Here is a 20,489-nt window from a genome sequence, read left to right on the forward strand (position 1 = left end):
TAAGTCTTTAAGTTTTAGTCTGAACATGTCCACTTATTATAAAAATTTAACAAAAATGAAGCAGTTTTAGTCGCTAACCATTAAGTTGATATTATTCAACTTTCATCCCGCCTAAGTTATAAGGAGCTCAAGCTTTTTTATTCACTACGTCTTTTTTCTGCAGGTAAAAATCTCCTTTTCTGTAACTTTCAGCTGTTTAACTGTTTGAATGAAGGTGTCTATTTAAATAACCACAGAGATAGTTTCATTGTTACTTGAGCTATTTCAATTCAACAAGGTCAGTTCATCCAGGAAATCCACAGTAATGTTTATGAACAAAAAAAGAAGAAAATAATTTTATATTTTTTAATTTCATCAAATAACTTTTTCTATTTTCTTAAGTTCAAATGGCTAGGAATGAAAACATCACATTATGATTTTGATAATGAGTTTGAGAGAGCCTGCAATGAAACTGTATACAGGTTTTCTTAAAAAATAAAATAAATACTTTTTTTCATTTACACAACAACATTCGTAAATAAGAGATGAAGTCATGATCTTAAAAAAAAAAAGCAACGATATAATGTAAAACAATGAAACAGGTACACTGAAATAAAATACAGCAGTTTTGATAAAAGACTATATGTACATGGTTTAATAAAACAGATGATATTTCTTCCTCACAACAACATGTAAAACAACAATAAAACAGCCAATAAATGTAGTAGATCACTCATTTCATTCATCCATCACTATAATACATTGTTTTGGTTAACAAACAAAGTCAGGATCATCACTATCGTCACTGTCTGAATCACTTCCATAACGTTTCCGTTTTTTCTTCTTTTTCTTAGGAACTGATTTGGGTGTTGCTGTAATTGTTTGTATTAAAGTTCGTGATGATTTCTTTTTATGGCTACTACTATGGTGATGATGGTGGTGGTGATGTGAATGTTTTGAGGGTTTCGGCGTCCACTTCATATTTACCTAAAACCATAAAATAGCAGACCAAATAAACATTTTTTTGAATTTATATTTTCCCATATTTGGAAATATGCTTGAATAATCAGGGCCTTATCTAAATATCGATAACAAGGTGAAGTTTTAGTAAATTCTGTTTGAAAAATATCAATATTGACATTCTTGTCTGTGTAATCTTATTACAAAAACTTCTCCCTCTCTAAGACAAATGGGAGAAGTGATCATAAATAAGGAGAAGTTTTTGCTCATTTCTCCCTCAAGATTAGGCCCAATACTGCCTTATAAATTTGAATAATGTCCCTTAATTTCCATTAATATTTTCAATAGCCTAGGAAGATTTTAAAAAGTTCCTCCCTATTTGAATAACAGGAATAATATTTGAGCATGTTTACGCCAAAGCCATATTAACATGTACTTATAGATATTTGATGCTACATTTACAAAGGGACTATATATCAACTGTAACCAACCAGATGAGTATTTGACGCGACAGGATAAAAACGAATAATGATCTTTCTATCACTTATATTTATAAAAATGGATAAGTAAGCAAGGACAAAGAGGTTTAATTCATTTTTTTAAAACAGTTTCACATACATTTAGAATGAATTTCCCCGAAATTTTGTTCTTATCATTAAACATCTTGTGTTGCACTAAAAACTCCTAATGGCATCACCTATAAACAATACTGAAAAACTTACAGAACTGTCAGCACTTTCTTCATTTTGTTCCACAGCCATTTCTGTGTCCTCATTAGTTGCATCCTTAGGAATAACAATTCCATCCTCTCCAATACGAATAGTCATGGGTGGAACTCTAGGTGTGGTTTTAGCTGGTGTTGGTGTATTTCGACCCGGAGTTGGTGTGTTACAGCCTGCACTTTTGCCATCATCACTGTCTTCATCATCAGGCGGGTCAATATTCAACATCAGATCTTTAAACTGAAAATCATGCGTGAAAATCTGTTAAAAACTTTTGACGAAAAAAAATTCTCAGATGTCATTAGCATTTATACAGAACCTCAAATAATCATTCCTGGAATTAATTTTTATTACTAAATTTGTTGGATATGTAAGGGCTGTTCCAGTAAAGCATACAAGGGATGAGGGGAAAGCACTTTAACTTTGTATATGGATAGGAGTTCAGGTCTCCTGACATAATATAGAGTTAAATACTAAAGATCAACGGAACTTCTATGGATGACTCGCCTGGTGAAAAAGTGCCTTCCCCAGTTACCTCATATCTTATAATAGAACAGTCCTTAGGAATATTCCCAAGTTCTATCTGTCTCATGTTACTCTGGCACTGATCTAGATGGCTAGCAGGCCAATTTTTAATTTGGTGAAAACCTAACTTTGGAATAGGAAAGAAGTGGAATTACAACCTCCTACACTGAAAGATTATAAAATGGTGTCCTTTTAAATTCTTGATTTACCTAAAAACTGAATATGAAAACATGATCTAATAGTTTTTTAGATTAGATTAGACAGTAGTTTCATACATTTATTTATTTGTTTGTATTGAAAAAAAAATATCTCTTCTTAGTCTAAGTAAAAATTTAGTTTGTATCTGGAATATTTTAGTATTGCTGTCTTTTGTTTTCTCTGACTGACCTTGGACCTAAGATGGTGACCAGGTTCTCACACTGCAAATCTTGAAAAATTACTTCTATCTCAGAACATGGTTAAATGAAATTCCAAAACTTTGATTGGAGTTACCACGGAAGCTAAGAGCAGTCTCAGACTTATATCAAGTTTCTGCCAATAGTTGAAGGAATTTAAGGAGTATTTTTGAAATTGACATTTAAAAACAGATATTTTTTTTTAAATGAAAACAAAAACAAAACACAACAAAACAAAATAAACAAAAGAAGGAAAAAACAAAAGATTTCCCAATTGCTGTCATCAGGAAGTAAACTAATAATAATACATAAATCCTGAAGACTGCAGTACGATCAGCAAGGTGCTCACTTAATGTTGCAGTAGGATGAACATACCTCCAGATAATCATTGACTAATTTCTCTTTGACCTCCTCTTCTGGAACCTTGCCAACCTCGATCTCCTTTAATACAGTCTGAGGATGAAATTTGAGGATATTCTTCCTGTTTACTGGCTTGTCATATGCTTTAGTGTCTGCTGGAGAGTAGTTGTGCACTTTACTAAAAAAAAAAATTAATAATAATAAAAAAAAAAAAACCCAACTCATCATGTTTAGGTTAAAGTTGTACCATGTCTATTATCGATATACCACAACAGGTAGAGACTGATTTATTATGGATTGACAGGAAAGTGTACATACATGTATGCCTGACTGACTTGGTGGCAGGATTATAAAAACCTTTTATTTTTGACCAACAACTTTATTAATAATAATATTCTGGGCAATATAATAACATTTACTGAGGATATTATTAAAATATACTGTTCTCATTTGATTATCATTTTTATAAATAATGTTTCATAATCGATGAAGCACATTTCTAGCTATTTATATGCACATGCCACAAATGCAAGACTACTTTATTGATAGCCAGTGTAATGCATTTCTAAAAAATAAAATTAAAGAAACATGTCAAATGTAATTATAAGAATAGAATGTTTAAGAAATAATTTGTGGAGGGGGTACATTTGTACTCATTTTAACATGGGTACGGCATTTATATTCAATTATTTAACACAGAGTGACAGTGAGGTGTTAAATGAGAATATAAATGCCAAACCCATGTTAAAATGAGTACAAATCTACCCCTCCACCAATTATTTCTTTTCTAATATGACAAATATGGAAGTTTTTGTGACAAAAATTTCCCTAGGCGTAGCCAAAATAATGGCCGTTCTGTCTAACCTCCTCCTTATGGAATTTGGATTAAATTTGTATATTTATGTCATTGTATGTGTTAAATGTGTATATTTATATAATTGATTTCAATAAGATAACCTCTCAGATGTTAAATCATTGCGTAAACATTTTTTAAATGAGTGTTTTGTCTCAAAGCGACTGCGAAAGAAAAGAGACAGTGGGGTTGTACTGACATATACCTTTGATGATGAGAAGACGCCATATTTGAATTGATTTTTTGTTTCATTGGCGTGTAAAAGCATTGATCATTAACAACACATTTTCAATGAAGACGTGCTACGGTCAATGCTTTTTTACGCCAATGAAACATACAAAATAAAACTAACTTAACCAAATATTTTTGAAAATACTTCTTCAGATATTGTTAATCATTTTACTGTAAGTGTACACGAATATCCATGTTCAATCATTATCAATGTTTCAAACACTTAATAATATGTTGTAACATTTACAAAATTAATGTAATACACATATTGAATTAAAATGAATCTTGTTTCTTTTTTTTATTAAATAAAGCAAGAATACAAGGAATACAGTAGAATAAGTTTGGAAAATGAATAACTCACTCCCAAGAAGTTAAAAAGAAAAAAATCTTTTACTTGCATTATCACATTTTACCAACAGCAAACAAGAATGATCTTCCCACATGATCATTTACTTATGATACCTATTCATGTATATTTCCAATTATCAAAATCCAATAAGCTGCTTGGTAGGAGTTGCATTCAAAAAGATCTGAACATGTTAAAATTATCTGTGATTACAAGTATAAAACAATAATAAGCTTCCTTCATGCACATCTGCATGTGGTGCAGTATCTTTCTATTAAGGTTCTTAAAGCTTAAATTGATCTAGACACAGACTGAAGATAATTCTTAGATATGTAAGTGCATTAAAAGTTGGGTAAATGACCATTATTATATACATGTACATGAGGTAATTTACCTGTCAGTAAAACCATAAGTCTCTTTTAAGTGTTGTTTCAAGTGCAAGAGAAGAATGCACCCTTGTGAAAGTTTGATGATATCAAGCAAACCACAAACATTTTCTGGCAGTCTCTCTACAAAACATGACAGGTATAAGGATTAAATTTCAGGTATAACACTAAAATTCAAATGAAACATCAGCAAATAGACGGTGAATATCTTATTTTAAATTGAGGAAATTAGTAGCAGTCTGCCTTTTACAATAATAACTGTGTACTCGGAATACACATTGTTCAATGGCAAAATATCCAGTTCGAAGTAATCCAATAACGTTTTTAATGAGTAAAAAAACCTCTTTTAGAATGATTCTTGTCACTCACCCAACACAGTTTCATAGTCATCATCATCTTCATCATAAAGTTTTCTCAGTGATATTGTTTGTCCTTCCTGTCCATTGCTAAACATACCCTGCAATAACACATGTAAATATTGCAATCTAAATCATTACAAAAATAACAATTAAACAAAACAAAAACAAAAACCCACAAGAATTGAATAAAAATTTAAAACAGAGATTCTATTCTTAAACAGGTATTATCCATTAAAATATTACTACTTAAACATGTATGGCATTTAAACAAATTCAGCATAGTTTACTTGAATAAATGAAACTTAAAAGATGTCTTAAAAAAATATTACTTAAGAACATTTGAGACTTCTAGGCTTGAATGTGATTAATAGGGACCCTATTACTGACAAGACCATTTTTAAACAAAAGAATGTTTTATTTAAAGGAAATCTGTCAAGATTTTTTTAACATTTAGCAGTTCCATAGAAAATTAATATCCCTGCAAACAATTTTGACTAGTAGCCGTAAAGAACTTATAATTGACAGTACCATTTCTCTGGCCTTTTTCCCATATAACAGTCCCTAAAATAAACAAAATGTTTTAAATAAACACAAAATTAAACTACAACATACATATATCAAAATAAAACAGGTTCAAGAAGGCTTATTTGAAGAGTACTGTACATTCAGAAATTTGGGGGAAATTTTCTGTTTTGAAATAACTCAAGTATGGAATTACCGTGGTTTCATTTGTTTAAGTACTTATTTTCATAAATGGAGGGGAGATTTGTTTCACATGGTTCTGTTCATCTACCATAGAACATGTACATTTATATTTAAGTACTTCATGAAATGTCATTTCTCTTGGGTCAATGATTATAAAAGAACAGTGTTCCATATCCCAAAGGGTGCCACTTTCTAACAGTAATAAGGGAATCTTTTTAACTTGTTCATTATAATTTTAACCAATTTTAGAGGGAAGTGAAGGTATGCAAACACATACAAGAACTTGCATTTTTATAAAACAAGGGTGACAGGATGTGGACTACTCAATATGGAATTTTTTATAAAACAAGGGTGACAGGATGTGGACTACTCAATATGGAATCTCTCACCTTCATACTTGAATAATAGAGGGATTTAATATTGGAGTCATTTTATCTGCCTTAATGTAAATTCTTGGAGATTGTTTGTTAAATTCTTAGTTTCTAATTCTACACTAACAGCGAAAACACTAAAAATTTGGTTTCCAACAAGTAATAAATGAAACCACAATATTACACACTACCAAAGTTAAAAATCATAAAATTAACAAAAACAGAATTTTTCATCATAATGCAAAATCTTATTCATATTTCCCTCTGTTACAATTAATGCTCAATAGAATATCTGAATTCACAGCTTTCTACTTTCATTTTCTTCCCAAAAAGCATATGATAATGACATGAGGCTTTAAGCAAAATCATGCTGCAGTAATTTAGTTGACATTAATGGCTATGGAATAGGAAGAATATTTCAGTGAAAAATAAAATTTCTGGTAAAAATTAACACTTTTTGTGCTCAAATTCATGATTATAAAACATATAGAACTTTACAACAACCATGCTAAAATTAATTCACACAATGCTATCTATGGAAAAAGGTACTTTAAACAAAAACTACCTTTTAACAAAAGAAACAATTTCATTCTTTACAATAAAAGGCATATTAATCTAATAGATATGTTGCACAAATTACAATACACAAAGTTCAATGGTCATGCTATTTCCCTGAAAGTTAATTTACCTCCTTAAATGACTGTAACAAGTTGGAGCCTGAGACAGAAACTATGATATCAATTTGATTGATAATGAACAGAGGTTCATCCTGAGTGAGGTATGGGAAATAAGCTAAGTTATCAGCTATATACACTTGTTCTTGCAATGAGATTTTCTGAAATGTAACAAAAAATATTTAAATAATAAAAAAGCACATTCAGAAAAGATAAAAAGGAAGAATATTCTTTAATCAATAACTAGAAATCATTGAGATAGCATTCATCTCTGTGAGGCTACTGTGTCAATAAAGCCATATACAGGAAATGGATTTGGGAAAAGCTTACCAACTCAAAATTTTTAATGCAGCCCTCATATTCAATAAAAATATTTACCACTTGAAAAAGAAGTCTGGAATCAAATATATTCTGGACAAAAGTTCTCACTGTAAAAAAACCCCCCAAAAAACAGGAATTTGACCTTTAGGTCAAAGTTCAAGGTCATAGACCACTATCCATGTAGGATATGTGGAATTTAAGTGATCTACCCACATGCAAACTATCAAAAGCCTACATCGAAAGACAAGAAAGTCACAGCGCCGAAACAAGTTAGTAACAGATGGATGGACGGACATGGGGACCACTTTTCGAGCTGGAGCCCTAATTTGCAGAAGCATTTTTCTATGTGTATATTTAATTACTTCATGTTATTTGTTGTGTACATTTTCTTTATCTGGTTGATATCCCTGGATTGTGTTAATTTTCTAATTCTGGTACAGTTCAACTTTACTCGAGACTTGTATACAGCTTTTATCCAACTATTCCGAAGAATAATAATAAAGAGCTTACTATTAATTTCTTGACTATTCTTTTACTTACCGACGAATCATCAAAAAGATTCAGTAAAGAAGTTAATATAGCTCTCCTATGTGAACGATTAGTCCGTAACACAGAATATAAACGAGAATTTAAACTTTGAATGTGGTCATTAATGTTCCTCATGCCACGCACTATTTCACTTTTGTCATTGATCATAATCTCCTGTAGTTTGTATGACATTTTCAGCCCTTGTAATGCCTTCATCTGGAAAAGAGAAATTTCACATTATATTCTGCTAAACTTTATAGGAAATGTTTATTTGCATTTAATGCTATCTCAAATAATTTGTATATCTTATTCTGAATGAACTTATTTTTTTCTGTATGTAAGATTGTTTAGGAGGTGGATATTCTTTTGATAACATATCTATGCTTTTTAAGTCACAATTATAGCATCTTACATGAATGAATCCAGGATATTTCTTCTCAATTTCTTCCAGCTGCTGATCTGCTTTAACACGTATCTGTGAATCTCCATCGGTACAGAAGGCTATTAAGTATGGCACACACTGGAAAAAAAAATATGGATAAGATAATGGAATTGAATAGACAGGCATTACTGATTTTTTGAAGCAGACAATAAAAAAAAAAAAAAAAAAAAAAAAAAAAAAAAATCAGAACTAAAAGAGGAAAAAGTGAAACTTCACAGTAAAATCCAGATTTGAAATCGGAATTCTGGTGGATTTTTTTTTCACAAAGGTTCACATATCTAGTGATCAAAAGACATTCCATAGGAAATCATATTATTTGTATACAAAACTTTCATTGGACTGACTTACATATAACATGTACCTAGCAAAGAATAAAATGGAAAGATAATTTGTAATAAAGTACATCAAAACAACTTCACAAATATCTGTTACTAGTCATGTTTCATACCTGAACTGGATGAACAAGACCTTGTCTTAACACTAGACATATCACATTTAAAGCTGCTAGTCGTACTGACATCTGTTGGTGGAAGAAGGAGTCCAAAACTTGCTTCAAATATATTTGCATAATTGTACTAGCCATTCTGAAAAAAAAAAAAAAAAAATGTAAAATCATATATCTACACAAGAAAAACAACACTGATTGAACATGTGATAAAAACAGATCAGAATCTAGGAGGAACAGAAACAAAAACAATTCAAGGCATGCTGTACAAGAAGAAAACACAAACACAGACACTTAATTTAGAAAACATTTTGGGGAAAATGAAGCAAATGTCTAAGAGACTGGTAGCATTGGAGATCTTTGGTAACATCTCCATTACAACTGCATTCAAAGCAGTCAGTCAGTCCAACAATATGCATGTACATGTATAAGAAACCAGTTTCTTCAACTCAAGTTTCTTTTACACAGTTAGTACATTAATACTTAACTAAAAGAGTCATAAAATGATAATTTATTTCAAACATCAAATGTTCAATTAAACATTACCCTGATTGCACATCCCCCATTTCCTTCAAGTCCTCTTCTTTGGCATGTTTCTTCCCTACAAAGCAATAAATGCAGTACATAGTTCATACATTCAGGGTTAAATATAGATGTATTCATTCAATTTCACTCAGTTTATAGAAGGAAAACCATAACACAAGAAATTATTTTAAACTTAATTATATTATAAGTCCTTTAGCTTTTCCAAGTTTTTTTATTTATTCAATATTGTTTTTTAAATACCTTTCACTTTAAAATTGGAAAAGATTGTCAACTTACATTGCTGGTCAGAAATCTGCATTCTTACTTCCTCTTCATTCAAATAATACTGGAGATTTTTCAAAACCTGAAATAATAACAAGATGTTGCAAGCTAGCACAAACACAAACAATGTGATAATCTTTTTTTTTTTTTTTTTTTTTTGAACTAGAAGCATACATACTTGAATTTTCAGCCGGACTGGAGATTCTGTGTTTGTAAGGAAGTCATAATACATCTCTCTCATCACAGTATGCATCATAAAGTCATAATGTCGAACAACAAGAAAACCTAAAACATACAAAACAGAAATCAGTCTTAAACACTATATATCAAAGATCTTTCTTCTAATGCAATGAGATACATAACATTTTCAAATTATACAAGAACACTAACTTAACCCAATCGAAGCTTTCTCGTGATCATCTAAATCATCAAGATTTTATTGATAGCCTTAGGCACAGATAGTGTGCATGGTACACAGCAGGGTCAAATAGACAATAGTCCATAAAATTTAGTCATAAGAGTGTTTATAATAAATAATAGGATGTTTACATTGACAAAATGGAAAAAGGTAGTTCTAAAACTGTATGTACCAAATCATGTGAAAGGTGTAAATATTAATATTTCACAGAAAAAATGTACTAAGAAAATGTGTAAATGAGATCCATAATCTGTTCCAAGTTATATCAGAACACTAACCTAAACCAGTCAATGCTTTCTCTTGTACATCTAAATCATCATGAAAGACAAAATGGTACAACACTTCAAAAACTTTCTCTTTGATTAAAACCTGTACAAACAATAAAACAGTGATCAGTTTCTATCAAAGAAGTTGAATAACCCTATATATAAATCTTTTTTCTTAAATACCATATGGGAAATAAATTTATGAAATTATATGTACATGTAATAGTGTTAACATTAGTTATCAAATCAGCTGAATTAAAGATTTAATTTATAGCCTCAGACACTGTAGGTGTGCATTGTACACAGCAGCCAATATATTCATATTGCATTAGCAACTTTTGTGAAAATGCTACGCAATATGTATACACGACTAATACTGAAAGAAAATAGTCTACCAAACTTAGGGCTGTTCCAGTAAAACATACATGGGGGGGGGGGGGGGGGGGATAACCTCCCATAGAAGCGATATTTTTCCACTCCTACCCACCCATAGAGATAAAGTTTTATAGGCACCAACAAGCAAATTAATATTTATAAATATTCTTTAACAATATTCCCATGGTAATACATTACTTTTTTATGTAATTCAGCTGCATGTGAGACATTTCATACAGATAATAGCAAGACATAGCATGATTTCATGAATGCTTCATTTCATTTATACATATTCTGTAGTTTTGCCTATCACTTGCATGTTGCACATATTCATGTATAGACTAGCGCTTTTACTGCTTGCATTCATTTATCTGTATATTAAAATTCATATATATATTCTTCAACAGTATTCCCATGGTAATTCTTTAATTTTTTATATATTTCAGCTGCATGTGACGTGACATACATGTACTTCATACAGATAATAGCAAGACATTGCATGATTTCATGAATGCTTCATTCCACTTACACATAATCAGTGTTCTAGCTAGGATTTGAAAATAGATGGTGCACAGGGAAGAGGGCACTTAACATGTAGCATGTTTTTTTCAACCAAAAAAAGGAACATTAGTGAATTTGAAGTTGTTTTTTTTTTTTTATAATTTATTTTTCCATTAAGTCAGAAATATCTTTATTCATTTTTTTTTCTCGCTTTTCTTGTATGTATGTATTCTTATTAAATAATACAAGAATGATGTGTAGACAAAAATTAACATTACTTTTGTAGAATTTAAAGCAGTATACTATCACACCATAAAGAAGATTAAGGGCAAGTGATGCTTAAAATTTATGACATACTATGAAGCAAAATGTTGCATGAAATGTAACAAATATTCAATATTGCTCCAATTCAATTTCAAAATCATAGTTTTTCTCTAACTAATGTAATTATAACTTTTGAAAAATTACCTGTACTGTTGATGATATAGAAAATTTTAAAAAGAATTGAACTGACAGAGATAACTGACATACTGAATAAACAAACATATGCAACATGCAACTGTTTACACCCATGGCTCTACATAACATAGACCTGTCAACTTGAAAATATTTTTAAAATTAATTGTACAAAAGAAAATAATTATTAACCAATGATTGGCTGTTCATGAAATGGTGATAGATCCAATCGGGATCAAATTTCTACTTGTAAATGATCATCATCCGACAACCTTGATCAGCTGAATGATCACCAACAACTACCTGAGGTATACCTGAGGGTTAATTACGACAGGATATGGTAAATGAAGGTGACACTCTTGGCTTAGTGTAATTTATTAACAAAAGTGTAATCTTCAGATAATTATAAAGGGGCAATAAGGGGGTAATAAGGGGGTAATATGGCAGAGGGGCGGGGCGCTGCACCCCTCCATTTTGCCTAGCTAAGACACTGATTAAAAAATATATGTATTTGCTGTTTTGCCTATTTCTTGCATGTTGCATATATTCATGTATAGACTAATGCTTTTACCTCTTGTGCATTCATATATCTGTACATTAAAATCATTTCACAGGACCTAATCTAGACATCAATGACAAGGAGAGGTTTTTGTAAATTCTATTTGAAAAATAACAATATTGACATTTTTGTATAATTTATTACAAAAACTTCTCCCTCTCAAAGATAAATGGGAGAAGTGAGCATAAACAGGGAGAAGTTTTTGCCCATTTCTCCCTCTAGATTAGGCCCTGTATCATATATTAAGATTCATTTTTATGCACACATATCCTCTTTTCAATGCAAATTTTGATTTTTGTCTTGCCTGTGAGCAAATTCGAAGAAGGCCAGAATATAGGGATTACCATTCTGGTATTCGCAATTGTAAGAGTATTTGTCCATAGCAAATTTTCAACAACCACTTTATATCACAGGTCAATGATATTTGGTATGTGAAGAGAAATAGAAGATATTGCAGAAGTTTTATTGATGCACACTGTACAACAGTGATTGTATATGAAGCTGGTGTATTACCATGAACTATTTTGTATCTCATCTAACCAGTTAAAATTTCTGTGTGTATCCATAATATTGCCTTGATAGTTGTGTGAAATTTCCTAAAATCCATTTGTTTTATCGCAGATCAATGATTTCAAGAAAACTTCTCTTTTTGTATACCTGGCACTTTCAGCTGGAAATCTGCTGTATTTAAGCATCACTCAAGTTTGCATGCACTCTGTGCAGGTGAGGAACAAGAGAGTAAAAAGTAATATTGATGTTAATCAATATGGAAAATTCTGCTCATTTCCACACTGGGGGCTATCTTGTTTAAGGGTATGGAAATTTTGTCCATTGTTGTAGACTCTCTGACAATTTCTAAGATGAAGAACAGAAGTAAAAGCCCTATTCTTTGATAATTTGGTGTTTTTGTCACCTACACATTCACTCCATAGCCCATACCCTTTCATTTTGAAGTTTTGGAATGGGTTATTCTTGATATCAATATACAATGACCACATAGTGATTTAACAACTGTTCAAATTCAGTTTCAAAAGAAGTTTAATTGTGGGAGAGTTGCTTTGATGATAATTCAGACACACTGAATAGATATAAGAAGATGTGGTATGAGTACCAATGAGACAACTCTCCATCCAAGTCACAATTTATTGAAAGTATAAACCATAATAAGTCTAAGTATGATCTTCAACACGGAGCCTTGGATCAGACTGAAAAGTAAGCTATAAAGGGCCCCAAAAATTACTAGTGTAAAACTATCCAAACGGGAAAACCAATGGTCAAATCTACATAAAAATCGAGAGACGAGGAACACTTATGAACCACATCAACAAATGACAAAAGTTGACATCTTTTCTGATGTTCGGATGTCTCGGGTCGCACCATTGCTCCACAGCAAAACCCAGAGAAAAACAGGAAGAATAATGTCAAAACAAACACAGGGCGATTTCCTGGGTGGAACACCTGTAAAAATGGCGCAAACTTCCAGCAACAAAAGCGCATAACTCAACCATACTAAAGGTTTATACAATGACAGGGATTCACTTTGGACCATTTCGAGAAAGTAAAAAAACAACTTTCAACAGAATGTTCCTTCATTTTACCAACAACCACTCACAGGAGCTAAATTCCAAGCCCAGTACTGTGCCATATATGCATTTTCCACCAACCCACAACCAAGTATATATTTTTTTTTAAATGCCGTCCCCGGGTCCTATGTATGTTTTATTGGAACAGCCCTTAGTCAGAAGTGTGTTTAGAATAAATAAAAGAATGATGTTTACATTGACAAAATATGTGAAATATGAAGGTAATTTTAAAACTGTATATAAAATAACATTTAATGAAACTACAAAATGTGTCAACAAAGAACTTAATACAGGAACAAAACCATTTTTTACCATTTCTTCATCAGTCTATTAAATAAAAATTACATAACAGTTCCTTAAGCATATTATATTTTGAATATGAAATTTCTACTAATATTTACTAACATCATAACAGAAAATAATAACAAATAAAACAGAACCTAAACTTTCACATATAACTTTTTTTTTCATTAATTTTTTTCCCCTATTCTTTATGATATCTTTGTATGATCTAACTACATAAAAACACTACAACAAACAATGCCCTTACCTTGGTTTCACCCATGTCTCTGGAATCAAAGTCAAAATGTTTACACAGTAAACCAACTGTAAATAGAGACCTGAGTAAAGTTGGTTTTCTTGCATTGAGAGTAGGGTCAGATGGATTAGACTGATGGATTACCATAAGCCGGGACAGAAGACCTGCAATAAGTATCAAAGTTACAATTTTATTGCAATTAATTGACACTCACATTACAACGTGATTGACTTTCAATTTCAGAAATTGTAACATTTTGAAGGGGGATAGCTTAATTCGTAATTTTTATCTGTAAATATACAAATTAATATTATGACATCTAATTTTCTGAAACTTCTAATTCATAAGACTTGCAAGATATATATTACATACCAAAGAATTTCTGGAAGCAATCCTTGACCAAAGCATAATTATGACTGACACAATTCACAACAGCACCTAAACAACTGACACAACTTTGTAGCACCTATAAAAAAATGGCATGTGTGATATTTCTGTAAACAATGAATTTCATAACTGAAAAGATGTTCAACTGTTTTGAAGTTTTCATCTTAAATGTGTTAGGTAAGAGAAACAAAAACTTCGTGAGTAGCTAGAGAACTTTTTTTGAGGCAAATAAAAATAATCAACTAAACAAAGACTTATTGAATAAATATGTTACAAAATACTTTATAAGCATTAATTTGAACATACCATCATGCCATGCTTCAGAATGAGTTTCATCATATCTTCTTCTAGCTGGGCAAGGAATGACTCACTGGGATGGTCCATCAGAGGAACCACTAACTCAAGAATCTTAGCAATGTAATGCAGCACATAATAATCACCCTGTGTCTGTAATAAAAATGAAAACATAAAATACTTAATAAAAATAATCATTAAAAACTGACAAAACACACCCTTCAGTAGAACATCATGCTTGAAAGTTAATAAGCTGTTGGGAATGCAAATTATCAGGATTTTTGTTACACTAAAATAACAAAGAAAGAAATTAATGATACTGAACAATGAAAAAACTGACAATTCTCTACAATACTTACACTACATTTTATGTCTAAGTATGGCTGCAGTGTTTCAGCATGCTTCACCATTAGATCTGCTTTGATCTTGCTAAACAAGTAGAGAGTTGACAGGCAGGCTATTAATCTTTGACTACAACCTTTTCCTTCTCCCTGATCTGAAAATTGCATACAGTACTTTTATAAAATTTACCATTCTTAAATTGATGAAAGTTGTTACAAAGACCAATTAGTACATAGTTTTAATAGTAACTTATTAGGAACATTTGAGCTAAATTCTATTAATACAAGATTTTATCTATTCATTATAACAAAGTTAAATTAAGTTGGGCATGTCACTAGGCACTGTTTGCTTAAAGCTGCATTAGCTGCCAAATTTGTTCAGTTTTGATTCTACTGAATTTTGCTGATAAAATGAAACAAGTTTGTAGTAATTCAACTCAAGCAATAAATGTCGATTATACCTAAAAAATATTGTGAAAACAACATTTTTTCAAACTAAGAAGATCTATAGCTCAGATCTAATTATTTTTCCCCATTGCTTATGAAGATTGTCGACAGGATATTAACCTGGGTTAAAAATACTTTAACCTTGGTAAAAAAAATAACAATAATGGATCACAGGTAAGCACGTCTTGTTTACATTTCATTTCATCTATTTCTTGATTAGTTTTCAAATAAATAATGACAGGTACGGACCATATTTGTGCCACATTATACCACAATACGTAAATTTCAAAAGGATCCTTGCATTATATTGAAACTGTTTTCTTTTTACGGCTTGAGTCTGACAGTTTTTCTTGCCATTGATTAACCACTTTCGCTTTGCAATCAGATTTGTTTTTTTTAAAAAAGCGACCCTTACAGCACATGCATGGATTAAGGTCACCAGAAGTCACATGCATACAAATTTATCTAGGTCGATTTTTTGTCTTGCAAGACAATAAATATATAGACACCTATTTCATGTATTTAACACATTTTATTTGTGGATATCGAATGAAATTATATAGGAAAAGTGCAATTTAGTAGAATTAAGGCATATCTCAACAGAAATATTTTTTACAAAAATGACAACTAATGCAGCTTTGGGATTTTACTTACCAACACTTTTCTCTTCCAGCCTCAAGACATTTTCTACCAGGCAGTCTACAATTTGTTTACAAGCAGTCACAGCATTCTTGTTGTAATGACCATTCTCATCTTTCTTCAGCAACTGATCAAAATAATAATAGAAAACAAAGTGAATTACATAAAACTACACTGAAGGATCAGACTAACATCATAAGCAAGGTTGAGGTTATACTCAAGTGTTAATTGGAAGCTCCCCGGCATAGTAATGATCCATCCAATGAAAACCATGTTGATGATAATAAAATTAAAGTAAAAACACTAAATTTTTAATTGAAATAAACTTACATTCTCTAACAACTGCTCGAAAAATTCATAGCCATTATCTTTAATTGCTGCTACCTACAAATAAAATCCATTACATTTATCTGTATATTGTTACAATTGTACTGCAGTAGCAGTTTTAATAAAAATCAAACAGGTGATTAGTGACTGTCAAAACACACCATCAGTAGGAACTGTTACCAACCACATTACCATTCTTAGTTTGTCATTCAGTTGTCGCACTATTTCACCAAAAGTTCTATAGATTGTGTATGAAATAAGAACTTAACGAGAGTTATTGCTTTTGATTTTATTTGATTCATTTGGTTTTAAATGGGAGACGAATGTCTGGTTTAAAAAAAAATACAGATGTGAATACAGAAGGAACTATCGTTATGTTAAAACATGTTAGCATATGAAGATACAAAAAAAACCAAAGCATTGTTTGTTCGGTAGGTTTTTCTACACCATTAATCATCTCTATATTAGTCAGTGTCTGGATTTTAAATGGACTGGTAATTATTTTGATCAGTTGCAGATAACATGTGAAAACAAATTTCAATGAAAAATGGCTAAGTACATCAGCTGTCATTTCTTTAACTTTCGTCTTAACATAAATTCCTGACAGTATACACATCTACACATGGTTATATTACATCCAATGAAGTTTCACAACAATGCTGCAAGCTGCTAAGAAAATAGTTTGGAGACGGAGAGACTGGTTGAAACTCCCAAACTTTGGAGTATAATAAAATAACTACTGACAGGAATCAGTCACTATTTTTGGGATGTATTATCATTGGCTTGCCGTATTTCCATACCATTTTCTGCTTTACAATACACAAATAATGGAAGTCACCTTTTGCTTATGAAAACAATTCAAACTGGACAATCAAAATGAAAATAAAAAATAAAATCTATCCTTTAACAATGTTTTTTTCACAACATCAGATATGTCTATAAATTAGATGATGCACCACCATGTAACTTATCGGTTAATTTTCTCCTAGATATTTCATTTATAATAACCATAACGAATGGAAGATTATAAGCAACACCAGTCTGATGGTTTGTGTTAGACTACTTACTACTTCAGTTATATTAACAACCCTCTGTATCAATTTGGTAGAATCTCTGTCTCTACTGCTGAGTGATGTAAACCACATCGTCTGAAACACTTCATTCACCAATTTCTGTTAAAAATCAAATAAAATCCTTCAGTTATGAAATCTGAACTTTTCTTGATGTCCAATAAAATATAATGGTCTTTTAAAAGATCTTTCTCTTTCCTAACAAAGACACACTTCCAAATTTATATCAAATGTGCAATGAAAAACAAAAATTAAACCATGTAAAATACCATAAACATATTTAGAAAAGTATTAACAAGAGCACAGAAACCAGAATATGCCAAAACCATTTAAAACATAACCTTTAGAAATAAAGAAACAATAGGGGTCTAGATTGTTTATGTACCACATACAATCATGTCTATTCAGGCAAGTTAACAATTGAAGAAAACCTGCATCCAACAAGTTTTAGACAAATGGTACTTGAATCGAGAATGTCTGTAATTTTATGAAAGTGCTGAAGGTCCATTGCCTTAAAAAATACCTTGATTTTTTAAATATACAGGCAAAGAATTTTGAAAAAATTTCCAAAATACATATTTTTCAGATTTTCAACTTACCTTGATACCTTCTTCGTCATTCACTCTTCGAATCATTTTGACACACATTTCTGGTATTTTAGGATATTCAGTTTGTTCAACGCAAATGTCTCTAAATATTTTTATCACCCGTTTTCTAACACTAATTCCAGTATCCTAGTAATATATATAAAAAAAGACCAATGTCATAATGCACTTTAAAGCACTAATTTCACAACTAAGTTAAAGAAAATAATGTTGAACTTTTCTTAATACATACTTCCATAACACAACCTACCATAAACCAGAGGCTCAAGAGAGCCTGAATCGCTCACCTGGTTAACCATTTGCTTATTTGAAAAACTTGAGGAATGAGACAGGCTAAGTTAAAATCAACTAAATTGACAAATGCAGGAAATACTTTTTATAGCATTTTTGAATTGTTTTCAAAAACCTGTCTTATGACCCCTAAGTTCCATTTTTAGTATAGGCAGCCATATCTATTCATGGATTAAAAATTAAAAATCACTACAGTCATTTTGCGCACAATACACTAAAGAACTATAATGCTTAATTTCATTCAATGATCTTAAATAGTTTTAGAGAAGAAGATTTTCAAAGTTGTACATGTGAAAAAAAAAACAACAAAAAAACTGTTTCAGGGGTCGTAACTCCTACATTAGTCAATTTCGGCATAGGTCCTTCTCATGATGCCTAACAATTTTACTCGTGCCAGAAATTTGATAAAGGCAATAGTTTTTTAGTTATTTGCAATCAACTGCCATCTGACCCCTATGTTCTATTTTTAGTAATGGTGGCCATGTTTTCTCATGAATCAACAATGCCAACAGTCGATTTGTGTGGGATACCCAAAGGAACATATATGCCAACTTTCATAGAATTCTGTGCAATGGATTTTGAGAAGATTTTCAAAGTTGCACATGCCAAAATACAAAAAAACACTGTTTCAGGGGCCGTTAACTCCTACATCAGTTGACCAATCGTATTGAATATTTTGGCATAGGTCTGTCTCATGATGCTGAACAATATTATCCAGCCAGAAATTTGCTAAAGGCAACGAGTAATTTGCAAAAAACTGCAATCTGACCCCTATGTTCTATTTTCAGTAACAGCGGCCATGTTTTTTCATGCATCAACAATCCTATCGGTCAATTTGTGCAGAACAGCCTAAGGAACAATCATGCCAAGTTTAAAACCTGTCAGTCCAGTAGTTCAGAGGAGAAGATTTTTTAAAATTTGTCCACAACAACGACGACGGACGCCAAGTAATGGCATAAGCTCACTTGGCCTTTGGCCAGGTGAGCTAAAAATTATTGAAAAAATCTAGAAAAACTGCACTAACTTGACATTCCCTCCCCCATTTGATAACATGCACCTGATTTTGTTCATTTTCTCAAAACTGCCCCAACTATAATTTTGGGGAAAATATGCATCATTTACTGGGATTTAGGAAATGTTTACATAATTGCTTATCTGACACCATTTTTGGCTTTTAGTACTAACACTTAATGAAGTTGGAAAAATTTACATGTAATACCTTTGGGAAATAATTTAAGTAACAAACTGGGAGACAGCCTAATTTCCACAGTACTTAAAAACAAACAATATGAACCATGACCTTCTATACTGTCATGGCTATTTCAAATAAGACAAAATTCTTTTTTTTTTCCCTTCCTTTTCTTTTTTTTTAAATATGCCATACTAACCAGTATACGATCAGACAACATTTGGTAGTAATCAGGTATAAGTTCTGGACGGATTAGAATAAACCTTCCTACTAGCTCTACTGCTGCCTCTCTTACTGAAGTGGACTGATCAAGGAAACGACCATGCACACCTTTCTGCATATCATTCTACAAATGAAAAAAAAATATTTTCCAAAAATATTTACTAAAAATATCAACATACTTCTTTCAAAATTTTGTTCATCTCTTGTCAGTTAAAAAATCAATTTATTCCAATCACATATACTCTTTTTCCCCTTGTAAATTGGAGAAAAAATCCTGGCTTTTGGAAAAAATATCCATCTTATTAATAAAAAAAAACTCTGAGAAAGATAACACATTATGAATGATTAAAAAAAAATTTACCCTTGCAAGAATGCCTGGATCTGCTTCAACAACAGCTGTCAAACATTTCATTGCTTTTGTTCGTACAGCTACTGCATTTTCACTTAGCACTCTAAGAATCTAAAAAAAAAAGTTTACAATAAGAGAAATTTAAAATGAAGAGAATTATTAAGATAGTCATTGTAAAGGGTTAAGAGAATGTTAACATTTCACATCTTGAAATAATAGAAGT

General features: G+C 31.3%; 1 protein-coding gene across 4 annotated transcripts in view; it reads right to left on the reverse strand.

The window, feature by feature from the left end:
- Positions 1 to 331: 331 nt before the first annotated feature.
- LOC148629492 (nipped-B-like protein) overlaps positions 332 to 20,489 on the reverse strand; it is a 51,307-nt gene continuing 31,149 nt past the window's right edge. For 2 of the 4 annotated variants that reach the window (XM_088552140.1, XM_088552127.1), the window contains 25 exons: positions 20,279 to 20,377; positions 19,895 to 20,041; positions 18,210 to 18,344; positions 17,608 to 17,712; positions 16,544 to 16,597; positions 16,229 to 16,340; positions 15,146 to 15,282; positions 14,799 to 14,939; positions 14,478 to 14,571; positions 14,118 to 14,269; positions 13,880 to 13,894; positions 10,106 to 10,196; positions 9,588 to 9,694; positions 9,425 to 9,491; positions 9,149 to 9,203; positions 8,606 to 8,741; positions 8,128 to 8,235; positions 7,728 to 7,931; positions 6,881 to 7,027; positions 5,645 to 5,677; positions 5,127 to 5,214; positions 4,766 to 4,880; positions 2,957 to 3,119; positions 1,662 to 1,901; positions 332 to 966 (listed from right to left, as the gene is read on the reverse strand). In XM_088552140.1, coding sequence (XP_088408266.1) covers positions 751 to 966; positions 1,662 to 1,901; positions 2,957 to 3,119; positions 4,766 to 4,880; positions 5,127 to 5,214; positions 5,645 to 5,677; positions 6,881 to 7,027; positions 7,728 to 7,931; positions 8,128 to 8,235; positions 8,606 to 8,741; positions 9,149 to 9,203; positions 9,425 to 9,491; positions 9,588 to 9,694; positions 10,106 to 10,196; positions 13,880 to 13,894; positions 14,118 to 14,269; positions 14,478 to 14,571; positions 14,799 to 14,939; positions 15,146 to 15,282; positions 16,229 to 16,340; positions 16,544 to 16,597; positions 17,608 to 17,712; positions 18,210 to 18,344; positions 19,895 to 20,041; positions 20,279 to 20,377 — 2,961 coding nt within the window. In that variant the 3' untranslated portion in view covers positions 332 to 750. The remainder of the gene's footprint in view (positions 967 to 1,661; positions 1,902 to 2,956; positions 3,120 to 4,765; positions 4,881 to 5,126; positions 5,215 to 5,644; positions 5,678 to 6,880; positions 7,028 to 7,727; positions 7,932 to 8,127; positions 8,236 to 8,605; positions 8,742 to 9,148; positions 9,204 to 9,424; positions 9,492 to 9,587; positions 9,695 to 10,105; positions 10,197 to 13,879; positions 13,895 to 14,117; positions 14,270 to 14,477; positions 14,572 to 14,798; positions 14,940 to 15,145; positions 15,283 to 16,228; positions 16,341 to 16,543; positions 16,598 to 17,607; positions 17,713 to 18,209; positions 18,345 to 19,894; positions 20,042 to 20,278; positions 20,378 to 20,489) is intronic. The other 2 variants (XM_088552147.1, XM_088552134.1) reach the window with 1 other exon arrangement.

Source organism: Perna viridis, chromosome 1 (genome assembly GCF_037379345.1).
Source record: "Perna viridis isolate PV_CMFRI_1.1 ecotype Kerala chromosome 1, ASM3737934v1, whole genome shotgun sequence".
In the NCBI taxonomy this organism is placed as follows: domain Eukaryota; kingdom Metazoa; phylum Mollusca; class Bivalvia; order Mytilida; family Mytilidae; genus Perna; species Perna viridis.